The sequence below is a fragment of the Sinocyclocheilus rhinocerous genome, unplaced genomic scaffold (assembly GCF_001515625.1).
Source record: "Sinocyclocheilus rhinocerous isolate Xijiao unplaced genomic scaffold, SAMN03320098_v1.1 scaffold181, whole genome shotgun sequence".
Classification (NCBI taxonomy): domain Eukaryota; kingdom Metazoa; phylum Chordata; class Actinopteri; order Cypriniformes; family Cyprinidae; genus Sinocyclocheilus; species Sinocyclocheilus rhinocerous.
The window spans coordinates 258,100-271,309 of record NW_015638952.1 but is presented as its reverse complement, the minus strand read 5'-3'; the positions used below and the strand labels follow the sequence as shown (position 1 = coordinate 271,309).

At 36.0% G+C, this 13,210-nt stretch overlaps 2 protein-coding genes across 2 annotated transcripts in view; one reads left to right on the top strand and one right to left on the bottom strand.

Moving 5' to 3' along the window:
• The window catches only part of LOC107750301 (glycerol-3-phosphate acyltransferase 3-like), a 13,396-nt gene extending 9,605 nt beyond the window's left edge, over positions 1-3,791 (bottom strand). The window contains exons 1-3 of the mRNA XM_016565620.1: positions 3,621-3,791; positions 3,090-3,282; positions 1,895-1,961 (exon numbers count right to left, since the gene is read on the bottom strand). Coding sequence (XP_016421106.1) covers positions 1,895-1,961; positions 3,090-3,233 — 211 coding nt within the window. The 5' untranslated portion in view covers positions 3,234-3,282; positions 3,621-3,791. The remainder of the gene's footprint in view (positions 1-1,894; positions 1,962-3,089; positions 3,283-3,620) is intronic.
• Positions 3,792-12,217: 8,426 nt separating this feature from the next.
• Positions 12,218-13,210, top strand: part of LOC107750303 (A disintegrin and metalloproteinase with thrombospondin motifs 12-like) — a 30,906-nt gene continuing 29,913 nt past the window's right edge. The window contains 1 exon segment of the mRNA XM_016565622.1: positions 12,218-12,329. Within this exon segment, the coding sequence (XP_016421108.1) occupies positions 12,218-12,329 (112 nt within the window).

The following is a 13,210-nucleotide window of genomic DNA, read 5'->3' as shown; positions in this document are numbered from 1 at the left end:
AAAGTTCAAAAGAACAGCATTTATTTAAAATAGAACTCTTTTGTAACACTGTAAATGTCTTTAAATGTCACTTTTGATCAATTTAATGTGTCCTTGCTGAATAAAACTATTAATTTATTTTAAAAGAAATAGTAATGCAGTGTATTTGAATGGTTGAAGAGCTTGAAGATGTCTATGCCCAATCACTTTCATTATGGAAAGAAATCATGTAAAATATTAGTAAATGATGACAGACTTTTTATTTTTAGGTGAACTATTTAGGCCTGTCACGATAACAACTTTTATTCTTTGATATATAGAGAGTTCAAAAGAACAGCATTTATTTAAAATAGAACTCTTTTGTAACATTGTTAATGTCTTTAATGTCACTTTTGATCAATTTAATGTGTCCTTGCTGAATAAAAAATAAATAAAAATAGTAATGCAGTGTATTTTAATGGTAGTGTATTTTGAGCTTGAAGATGTCTATGCCCAATCACTTTCATTATGGAAAGAAATCATGTAAAACATTAGTAAATGATGACAGACTTTTAATTTTTAGGTGAACTATTGCTTTAATATGATGCAAGCACAGAATACAGTGCCCATTCTGTGCCATCTTAAGAAACACATTCAAACAAGACACACTTTATAACCAGGTATAATCAGTAACGTTTTCATCAGCTAAGATTTGATTAATCAGTGAAGATCAGTGAGGTATTGATAAAGAGCATTTATAAATCTAATGCAGGGTGTCAGTGATAAAGCCAAGCTAAAGTCCACTGTGAAGATGTGAGAGAGCAAGAGAAACTGAAGTCATTGTGTAATGTGTGATTGCTTGAGTAGACAGATAAGCTAAGAGATCTCAGAGCACCGCTTGTGTCGTATCTAGAGGGAAACAGCCATTGTGCAGCAAAACTAAAAGGCAAAAAAGCGGTTTACTTTTATGAGAACCTGAGGACCGAAATAGAAAAGACCAGCTCTTTTTTTCACTGATAATCTTATACTATGTTAAAGATCTGTAATCTCATTTGCATTCATCTTAAAAAATGATCCTTCAACCTAAGTTTGACATTGTCAATAATGGCTTAAAATTCAGGCTGTTCCTCACATAAAGTTATTGTATGACTTTAGAGGACTTGATATATTGTGGACAAGTCATACGTAACATTTTCATGGTGTTTTTTTGTATTTTTTGGATATTGAAAGTCACTATGGACTGGAATAGAGATGGAATTATGGAAAAGATAATTTTTTTATATATATATTAGTACTATACGTACTAGTAGTTTAATAACTACTAGTACGTATAGTACTAATATATATATAAAAAAGTATATAGTACTAGTACTATACTTTTATTCAGCAAGGACGTATTAAATTGGTCAACAGTAACAGTTAAGTTATTTATAATGTTATAAAAGATTTCTATTTTAAATAAATGTTTTTCTATTAATCCATTCGTCAAAAAATTCTGAAAAAAAATTATCATGGTTTACACAAAAATATAAAGCTAAACTGATTTCAATATGGATAATATTAAGAAATGTTTCTTGAGCAGCAAATCAGCATATTAGAATGATTTCTGAAGGATCATGTGACACTGAAGACTGGAGTAATGATGCTGAAAATTCAGCTTTGCATCACAGGAATAAATTAATTTTTACAACATATTGCAATAGAAAACAGTTCTTTTAAATTGTAATAATATTTCACAATTTGTACGGTTTTTACTGTATTTTTAATCAAATAAATGCAGCCTTGGTGAACATAAGAGACTATGTGTTTGGGATATGTGGATGAGTAAAAGGTAACAGAATTTCGATTTGTGGGGAATATAAATTCTATTTTACTTTATTTGGTTTTAAAACACCTGGATCCAGATGTGTTTGTGACTGTATGTGCGTAAACTCACCATTTGATGCGGACTGTTTCAGGATCTCCTCTGCTCTGCTTGCCCTTTGGATTCTGTGTGTTGCCCACTGCAAAAACACCAGGCAAAGCTTAATATATACTGTATGATTCCATTTGTTCCTGACACTAGGCTTTAGACTTGCATAGTGAATCACAATTAAGACCAAAGGGCACTTAACAATGTGATGATACAGCGCATTTCAGTTTGAGAAATGTATATCATCTGATTATGCCACAATGTTCATTTGTCAAAAAAAAAATATTTTTTTTATTTCCCCTTGGTGAGTGTGTGCAGTAGCCTAGTGTCCTGGCAGACGTAGCATGTCAAGTAGTGTTCTGGAGTGTGTCATGCTGTACTTCTTAAACGTTTTTAAAACATTGCCAAAGTCATGTATAATTAATATATATGCAGTTTTATGAGCTCATGAGACTACATTAAGTGTTTGTGATTTTACAAATTCATTACTACAGGTCTACTATTTGCAGCTATATAGCGATTAAAAAAGGTACGTAGCTGAAAGTTAAAGTGAATTGAATGGATTTGTAACCTATTTAAGTTCTATATTGAAAAAATCTAGGGCATGACTTGATTTGATCTTTTTGGAGCTGAAAGGAGGAAAATTGGGTGTTAAAAGGTAGAATGGAGCCAGACTGAATGTGAAATAGCTATGTGACTATTGGTTAATATTATCCTGCACAGCTTAATTAACATCAGTGACAGAAATGAAAGTTGTTTCGTTTGTGGAGGAAGTTACAGCATTTTGATTAAGGATTATGAGAAAGAAAAAAAAGTTTTTCTTTGGAATAATGTGCACATTAAATTTGATGAAAAAAGGTTATGGGCATAATATATCCTATATTTTTATGCCTGTAAATGTTATTTATATACTTTATAGTTGTTATTAATATTTTTAATTAGGTTTTATTTTTATATTTTATTTTAGTTTAATTTTTAGTCATTTTGTTCCGATTTTGACATTTTTATTAGTTTTTCTGATTATTAAAAAAATTCTAAATAGTTACATTTTTTACATTTCAGCTTTTAGTTTTTTATTTCAGTTATTAGCTAATGCAACTCATTTTTATCTCTAGTTTTAATTTAGTTGAAGTTTTTCATCTAATATTTATATTTTATTTCAGCTTTATTTCAATTAACAAATTGTTTTTTTAACAATAACAACACTCATCTTACGTACCTCTAAGGTTTTGAGAAGGATCTTCATGTAGGTCTCAGTGATGCCAAGAGAGATCCCAAACATGGCAGGCAGCATGATCAGGACCACCAAACAGGTGAACCAGACCCTCAGCACAGGGAAAAACACAGCCCAAAACCCCTCCATATAACCACACGGACGAGACCACTTTCACTACATACAGTACACTACAACACTGGGGCAAAATGAAATAAAATGAATGTAATAAACACTTATAATAATGTATTAAACACACACAAACATCATACAGGTAAAAAAAAATAATAATTATAGCATGAATGCACTGTAAGTTGCTTTGGATAAAAGCATCTGCTAAATGCATAAATGTAAATAATAATAACAAAACTTGACTTTTGATGATGTGATACACACCATAAACTTGTATTTCATTTTTAACCCTCTATCTATCGAGGCAACTAGGAGTTTAAGCCATGAAGCAATATATTACACAAACAAATCAGTCCAAAAAAAAGACTAGCTTTTGTTTTCTCAATGAATTAGGCTCAAACTCACCTGGTTTCATGAAATGCCAGCAGCTCTACAGGACAGAAAGCAGAGAATGATCCTCGCTGTCATACTCCTCTGACCCTTACCATGATGAAGACTGGACCTTAAGGTGTTTAAAAAGCCATTTAAGGAACTTCTGCAGCCTTTACACATAGCTATTGGGAAATAGCAATGCTGGAAGACATCATAGACCTGTAAGATTTAGAACAAAGTTCAACAGCAACAATAGAAAACTGCGCCTGTGCTCCATCGTGAGGATAGGTTGTGTAGTGCATTAATGGATCTCTCTTGGATCTCTCTCTCTCTCTCTAGTCTACAATTGTAAGTAATCAAAATTCAGTTTTTAATTTTTTCAGAATTCAAAATTTAAAGTCACAAATCTGCATGCACAATAATTATACAAGAATTACACAAATGTTTACATTTGTTTTACTTGAAGTTTAGCACACACACTTCTGTCTGCTTGGTTAAATGAATGCAAAAAATTCAAAGAATTGGCTTTGTAACTTGTGTGGGAGAGCATGTGTTGGCTGTATGGATATGAAATCTTCTCTAAAATGAGGAAGTCTTTAAGTGCTTAACCAAGATGAGACACACGAACTAGTACCAAATAGTTTTGCTCTGGTAAAAAGGTGTAGTTTAAGTGGGTTTGCATTAGGATATATTAGTTCAATTTAAGTCAAAATACTAATTGCACCTTTAAATTTACAACATGAGCAAAATGTGACTTCATGTCTTAACTCAGCATTCCCGTAACTCAAACAGTACAGCAAGATTCATTCATCAATGGGTTTTTAAACTATTGTCACACAGTCCACTGGAATACTAGATTACTTGGTCAATAGCGCCATGCAGCAATCAGATATTTCCTTATATTTACTGTTGTCCATGACAACATGGTAAGTTATCTGTTCTCATCCGGGTAATTGGAACACCGCGTATTGACGCTCTTTTGTTTCACACAAACAGCATTTTTAGTAAAACGTCCTCAGAGGACGTCAGTAATAAGATTTTTATAAATTTGTTTAAAAAAAAATGTTTCGGCAAAACATTTTAGGAAAAAATTTGTATTTTTTCATGTCATTGCATTATTTAGAGCACTAAAAATAAAAATAAAAAATGATATTTCATTCATAAGTTATGCTATGTCCTTGCAGAGGACATCGGGACTCAATTTCTTTAAAAAATAAAAAGACATGACTGAACATGCATAAGCAAAAAACAATTGATTTTTTTTAAAATCACAAATACATTTTTAGTTTTCAGGATTTTTTTTTTTACCAAACTTTGTATGTTACAAAATATTATCATATTTCCATAAGAGTGTCACTAAATTAATACCAGACATTTCTGAAGACAAAGGAGAGGGAGTGGTCATGGTGAAACATCCAAACGTTTAGTATCTCTGAAAAGCCCTGAATGTGCTCTGTACAGCACATCCAGACTTCAAACTGTGGCATGTATAGTCTCAGAGACGTTCACTAAAATATAATGTCCTCCTATGAGGATGCAGGGTCTCAGGAGGATAATACTCTTATAGATTTTTACATTGTATGCGGTCGCCCTTTACAATCAACTGTATAGAGTTTCTATTGTTTTTCAATACAACACACAATGAGACAGACTTATTCGACTTTTGCGCTCGTGCCTCGTGCGTGAAACGGGGTTCTAAGAACCCTATCATTAAGGTAAAAGCTTCAACATTAAAAAAAAAAAAAAATGTGTCAAACTGGTGACGGGAGAAAATAAGCTGCAAAACTTTTAATCAACTGAACCAATTGCTTCACAAAATTATTCACTTTTTCGAAGAGCTTGAAACGCCACACGTTGGCGACACCATGAGCGATATACAGTTAATGATACTAAGCAAACTGGTTTCCCTTTCATGGGAACTTCGAACTGCGTCCTCTAGGGGTCGCTATGGGGAACGCCTTGTCGTGACCCGTGTCTGAAGCATACATTGAAAAAACACCAACTCGTTGGCCGGCGACAGCCATGACGTCACTACCGGTGCGACTATAGTGTAAATAGGCTCCGGGAGCACACATCATTCTCTTCTTCGTCTTTATTGACTGTTTTGATTGAATCGAGCATTTCTGTGGTAAGAGCGATCTCTATTCATCTCATTATGGCGAGCACTAGCAAAGCGTTTAAGGAGGTGTGCGTCCGTGTTGACGTTGTTTAACATCTGATGACACACACGATCTATGCGTTGTTTGTTTGGGCAAAGAGCACGCACACGATGTTTCCGAGGGGGCAATCGGCGTGCACGGCGTTTTTCAATGTATGCTTCAGACACGGGTCACGATGAGGCGTTCCCCCATAGCGACCCCTAGAGGACGCAGTGTCTCGTTCCCTACTCAGGGAACCATGGTTACATAAGTAACCTGAGATGATTTCTTATATTATTTTAATGTATTCTCATAATCGTAAACACTGGTTTTTAGCCCAAAAACGTTTACCGTTTTCTGCACTTTATTCACTGTTATTTACGCATAGCGGCGAATGAACCGGAAATCCCACACATTCACAGAAAATAACTTCCACATTGCAAAAATAAGGTAGATAAATAAAAGCATCAAAATGCTTCAGATTTTGGATCTACTTTCTGGTCTACTTTCTAAAAAAAACACTTTTTATTTTCTACGCAAGCTTGGTATTTCTTCTTAGAAAAGATGGTGTTCGGTGTAAAAACGATTATTAAATCAAACATATCATAAGCTGATTAAGGAACAGTGTTGGGAAGGTTACTTTGGAAATGTAATAGGATACAGATTACAAGTTACCCTATGTAGTAGTGTAACTATTTCAATTACTTTATTAAAGTAATGTAACTGATTACATTTGATTACTTTTTGATTACTTTTCTAAATGTCTAATGAATGTTTTCAACTGTTCATTCAGGTTCAGCAGGGTTAACCTTACAGTAGTACTACTCAGCACTGATTACTGTCAAAATCCTCAAAAATCCACTTGAATTAAGATTATAAAAAATTTATTTTAAAGCATAGTCACCACAAAATCAGACTTTAGCACCTCTTGAGATCATTCTGAGGTTAAATACAGATTTCAAATCATAACAAGATATAGTTTAATAGCTATGATACTGTTTTTGAAATCAAATCTTTGCATAGCAAATATGTCAGGAAACATTGGCATCTCACAATGCCTTAGGGAAAATGTAATCTTAAAAAATAAAGCATATACATACACCCAAATAGAAAATAAAATGGTTATAGAATAAGCATGTGTCCTATTCTGTGTCCTAAACTCCTGAAACATTGGTGTCTTATATTTTAGAGCAGTCAATGCATTTTGGGATAAAGAATACATTTAATTGAATACAGATTCAATTAAATCTGTATGTCTGTGTGTGTGTCCTTACCAAATGTCCTTACTTATATAGTGAAAAATCATGACAACCTACTAGTGGGGACATTTGACTGGTCCTCACTAGTTAAAAAGGCTTATAAATCAGCCAAAATATGTTTTTATTTAAATCCATTGTTTTGTGAGGGGTAGGTTTAGGGGTAGGGGTTGGGTTAGCTGATAGAAAATATCATTAGCCTGATTTAAAATCAATGGAGGTCTATGCAATGTCCTCACTAACATAGCAAAAAAAGATAGTGAGTGTGTGTGTGTGTGTGTGTGTGTGTGAAAATATTCAGATGTAACCCCCTTTGTAACCGTTAACTTTTTCATAAGTAGCTGTAATTAAGTTACTGAAGAATTTTTTTCTTCAGTAACTGTAACAGATTAGTTACATTTATTTTGTAATTAAATTATGTAACTCGTTACATGTACCGTATTGTCCCGAATATAAGACGATATTTTTTTCTTGGAAATACATCTGAAAAAACGCGGTCGTCTTATATTCAGGGTCTAGACTTTGACATGTCAATAATACACCCACAACAATAGGTGGCGCCAAATACGCATAAAACGAGTGTGCCATGAAATACGTAATGTAATGCGTGTTGTAAAGATCGCGAGTAAAAACAAAAGAAAAAGAAAACCTTACAGCTGCATGAGTCGTGACTGATGCACCAAACTCCCTTTGTGATTTTAAAACATAAGACAGTACCCAGATTTGAAGACTACAGTAAGATTTAACTTCTACTGTTAATAAGATTTTGGTAGGCTACTAATTAGATGGATAGCCTAAATGTCCTAATTCAGATGGACTACCTGTTTTTTTTTTTTTTTAATGGTATATCAAAAAGTGTATATTTTTTAAATGTGATTGTTGGTACATTTTACCAGTTTTTACCATACTTTCAAAACAAAAATTAAAATAGGAAAAATATGCAATATGAAAATAATTGAAGACAAAATGTGTTTTACTGAGAAAAAACAAGATTTGGTTTTTAAAAAGCCTTTTTCCAAAAGGTACATCTGGAAAAAGGGGGGGTCGTCTTATAATCAGGGTCGTCTTATATTCGGGCCAATACGGTAACTAGTTACTCCCCAACACTGTTAAGGAATGATAGAATTCAGAAATCAGCAACACTGACAACAACAACAATGCTACATAAAATGTTATATTTTTAATATTTTATTCAACTATGTGCAGAGGTTTGATTTTTAACTATTTCTGAATGATCAGATTTTGCTCATATATTTATCTGTGCTATTTTAGTTTAACTTATCTGTGCTGTTTTTTTATCTGATTTTGTTTTTTATCTGTGCACTTATTCATCTGCACTGTAAGAAATACTGTACATTAAAATACATAAAGTACATAAATAAAAAATATTAATTTCAGTATTTTATTTAACTATGTGCAAAGGTTTGATTCTAACTATTTTTGAATGATTATTTTTATTTTGCTCACTTTTTTATATATAAATTTTTATCTGTGCTGTTTTTTTAACCTGTGCTCTATTTTTTTTCTATCTGTGCACTTATTCAACTAGACTGTAAGAAATAAACACATAAAAAAAAGTACTGGCAGCTCATTACCAGGACATTATCCATTCATTTTAATATTTTATTCAACTATGTGCAAAGTTTTGATTTTAACTAATTTTGAATGATTATTTTTATTTTGCTCACATATTTTATGTAAATTTTTTATCTGTGCTATTTTATTTTTTACCTATTTATCTGTGCTGTTATTTATCTTTTAAATCTGTGCTCTATTTTGTTTCTATCCGTGCAATTATTCATCTGCACTGTAAAAAATAAATACATTACAAAACAAAACTGGCAGCTCATTATCAGGACATTATCCATTAATTTTACGGACATTTCTGTTAACCCTAAAACCCAACACAATGAAGCCCAAAATTCAAAATACAGGTAAAACACCTGTAAACAATAAATATAGATTCAAAAAATAATTCCTTCAAATTAATTGAAAATAGTATTGTGCCCTACTTTTACGGATTTTTTTTGTGTGCTCTGTTTTTCATATGTGCACATTTTTTCATATCTGCGCTCTACTTTTTTTTTAGCTGCCATTTTTTCCTATTTCTGCCTGTTTTTATGTCCTGTAGCTTTAGTTTTCGCCTGTTCACAAGGTCAGCATTGAGGAGCATCAGCTTCTTCAGGAAGTCTCTGGAGGGCCTGATGCGTCTCGACTTTATGACCTGATCAATGGCATCCTCCACCATCATGTCATGGTAGATCATCAGAAACGCCAGAAACAGAGTCGCAGAGTGGTCGACACCCTGCTTGCAACAAATCAACACCTTACCTGAGGAAACAAAAAAAGAAAGATGGTCAAAAAACTCATTCCTAGACTGTAGGACACTTGATTATTATATAAGATAAGATCTTTCTTATTCATTAGATAAGAAATGGAGTGTGTGTGTGTGTGTGTATATGTGTGTCAGCCCTTACTTGCTCGCTTATCCAAGGCCTTGTCAATTAATTTTGCAGCTGGCATGAAGTACTTGCTGATGTCAGAACAGTGTCTGTCCGTTGTAGGCAAGCTGTAATAATTGATGTGTAAGCCTCTGTAATATCTGGACCCTGTATTGACCGTTTCTACTATGTCTTCAACATAAGACGTTCCCAAGAAGTAGTTCAAGTCCTTTTTGGGCGCTGCAGCATTCAGGATGTGAGTGATGCACATCTCCTGCAGCACATCTCGGTCTGTTGCGGTCTCTCTGCACAAGAACACAACAGCCTAGGTTAGTCTTTCATAAAAAGGATTTATCTTGTAGAATAAATGACAGAACAATGAGAGAAATACGATTGTGTTGCAGACTTACTCGTCTCCGATGAAGACCCTGGGCCAGACGTTAGTGACATGTCTTTGTTTGAGTAGTGTACACTGCTTCAAACGATCCTCTAGTTGGAACACGTTTAAAGGGACGTAGTTTTCCAAACTTGAAAGTTCAGATAACACTTTAGATTCTGCGCCCAAATCCTCTGGAGTAGCCAGATCCCATTCAGGGTATGGCTCTGGAACACTTGGACCCGGGACGTACAATTCCACTGAATCAAATAGATCCTCTTCAAAGTCTGGCTCAGGGACACTTGAACCCGGGCCGTATAATTCCATCGAATCAGCCATATCCCATTCACATTCAGGAGGGTCATCCAGATCCTCCTCAGGGTCCGGCTCAGGAACGCTTGAACCCGGGGCGTACAGTTCCACTGCATCAACCAGATCCCATTTAGGTTCAGGAGGAGCAACCAGATCCTCCCCAGGTTCTGGTTCAGGAACATTCAGGTCCATCTCAGGCCATGCTGAGACCCCAACAGGCTTCGGTCTGTCGTTCTGGAGGAAGGTACTAGTTTTCTTTATATTCCTCACTGTAGCATATTCTACTCTCTTGGTCACAACGAAGCCATGAACTTTCTTAATCTTCATGGCTTTGGCCCTTTCTGACAAAAGAAGAAAAACAAATAATGCGCCATTAGAAACATCTCTCACCAGATTAAACATGCGTATTTAGTCCAAATTGTAAGAAGACATTTCTATTTGCATCTCTTCACCTTTTGGGCTGGCATATGATTCCTCTGGATCAACCAAATCCCGTTTAGGTTCAGAAGGAACAACGAGATCCACTTCAGGTTCAGGGATACACGATTGCTCGGTATCGACCAGATCCAATTCAGGTTCTGGCTTGGGAGCACTTGGATCTGGGACACAAGATAGTTCATCTCCAGCTGCAAATCTTTCACTTCACAGACTGAGATGTCGTCACTGGCATCAACCTCCAGCTGCACACGCATCTCTCCTGGACTGCAGTAACTGACTGAGACATGATCCTCCGTTACAACCTCCAGCTGCACATCTAACTCTTGAGATGCACTGCAGGTCGTAAGGTCGTAGATGGCATCGGTGATCTCAAACTCCAGCTGCACATCTTTATCATCTGATGCCGAGAAGCTGTCACCGGAGTAAAAGGCGTCATTGACGTAAACCTCCAGAAGCACCTCTCTCAGGTCTGTGGACATTGTGTCTGTGGTTCTCATACTGACAGATAAGTAATCTGTATCTGATACTGTCAGTTTAAACTGTTACGTTATCTGATACACACTGTCTGTACAGATTGAATATATCTCGATCTATACGGACTTGCGTTTGTACAAGTGTTGCTAGGTCTGTATTCGTAGACTTTCACTCAAACTCAGGTCTCTGCTGCGAATATCACTCAACAACAGAGATTCTGCCAGCGCGAGGCCTTTTACACAGACTGAGTCTGTGACGTCATAAAACAGTGGCGCGTCTGGTTGTCTTTCCACAGTTGCCATGGAAACGGATTGTTTACCAACAGCAGTTTTCTCTGATTGGCTTATTATTTTCTACTTTCAATATTAAATCAAAAAACGAATGATCGAATGATACACGGATTGCAAAGGTTCACGAAGCAGTGTTTCTAAAGCGCCCGTCACGGTACCGTTCAGACAGAACGCGTTTTGCGTCGAAAAACGCGAGCTTTGGAGCGGGAAAACACGCAAGGTCTAAGCTTTTTTAAAAGTTTAACTTCTTTTAACTTGCCGCGGTTTTAGAACGCCGTGACTTGCGCGAGACTCGACAAAGGGCGCGAGCGCCCATATATATAGGGCTGTTTTTCTTTGATTTAAGTTTAAGTTTAGGCTACACGTAAAAATATAAAATAACTTGCCATCAAATTAATGTTTTATACAGACGCTTTTATTGTGCACAGTCAGCTGGTCATTACCGCATAAATAAACCCCATAATGACCGGCTGACCGCACATTATACGTCCCAAATTCTGGGTTGCATCAACATTTTATGAAGGATAAACAGCTTTTACGGTCTATTTTTGAAAAAATTAAAATAAAATAAATAATAATAAAAAAAAGACTTTCAGGCCATTTGTGCAAAGTGCCATGTAATGCATCCCTTCACTTCTGCAGCGGGTTGTTTTTAGACTTTTATACTCTTGTGTTGATCTCCTCTCCTCCTGCGCGTGGAAACAGGAGGACAGTCAGTCACTGAATTTCTCCTCCCACTCCAAATTATATTCCTTCATTCTCCGCTCACTTTCTTTCTCCGTCTCTCTGACCCCAGATGCCTCCTGCTTTCACCAGAAACTCCCCTCAGGACTGACTTTGACCAGTTCTTCGGCGTCAATGCCGCAGTGCGTTTATTTACTCCGTTAATTTTGCGTTGCAGAAACATGCCAAGTCGGGTCAGCGTTGCGATTTTGCGGTTCAGTTGTGTTTTCTTTCTGGCTGCGAGCCACGTCAAGAGCTCTGAACGGGACTACCTCTTTCCAGACATAGAACAAGGTTTGTGTTTCCATGAAAAAGAATCACACAGTTGTGTTCATTATCTTATTTACAACATTTAGGTTGTTTTATCCACTAAAGGAGCTGGTAAGTCTGATATGCCAAGTGTTTCACTGAGGCGAGCCGGTGTTCTGACGATTTCATGTGGTTTGAGGCTTTTTTTCCCTACCCTTACCCTAAACTTACCCTTAAAATAATGCAAATATAATTTTGGTAGCACAATCTGATATGTAGCATGTTTCGTCGGTACACCTGTTAGCTGCAAGTCCATGTTTCTGTTTCTGAAGTTCTGAACTTAACGCAATCTCACTCTATAATAGCACATTTAACCCTTTAATGCATGGATGGTTCGATTTTAAAGGCAAAGTCTTAAATGGGTCATATGATGCGATTTCAATTTTTCCTTTCTCTTTGAAGTGTTACAAGCTCTTGGTGCATAAAGAAGATCTGTAAAGTTGCAAAGACTAAAGTCTCAAATCCAAAGAGATATTCTTTATAAAAGTTAAGAGTCAACCACGCCTACCTAAAGCGGCTCGTTCTAACACGCCCCCACATGTCTACGTCACGATGTGGGAAGATTTGCATAACGCAGCCCAAATGTTCACGCAAAGAAAGAAGGAGTAACTTTTATTCTAGCTGTAGTATTGTTGCTGCCGCTGCCATGTCGTAAAGGCGCTGTGTGTTTCGTTGTGAAAGCGAAACTACTTAGTTTGGCCTTCCAAAAGAGGACGATATCCGCTTCGTCATGCCCAGAGCTGATCCGTGCTGGTCGCTGAGACAATACATCAACTTTGCGCTGTGGATCACCGGATCGGCTTTCACCATGGACGAAGCAGAGTCCAGCCCAGGGTCGTCACATGTGATTGCCGCAAGCCCGCCGG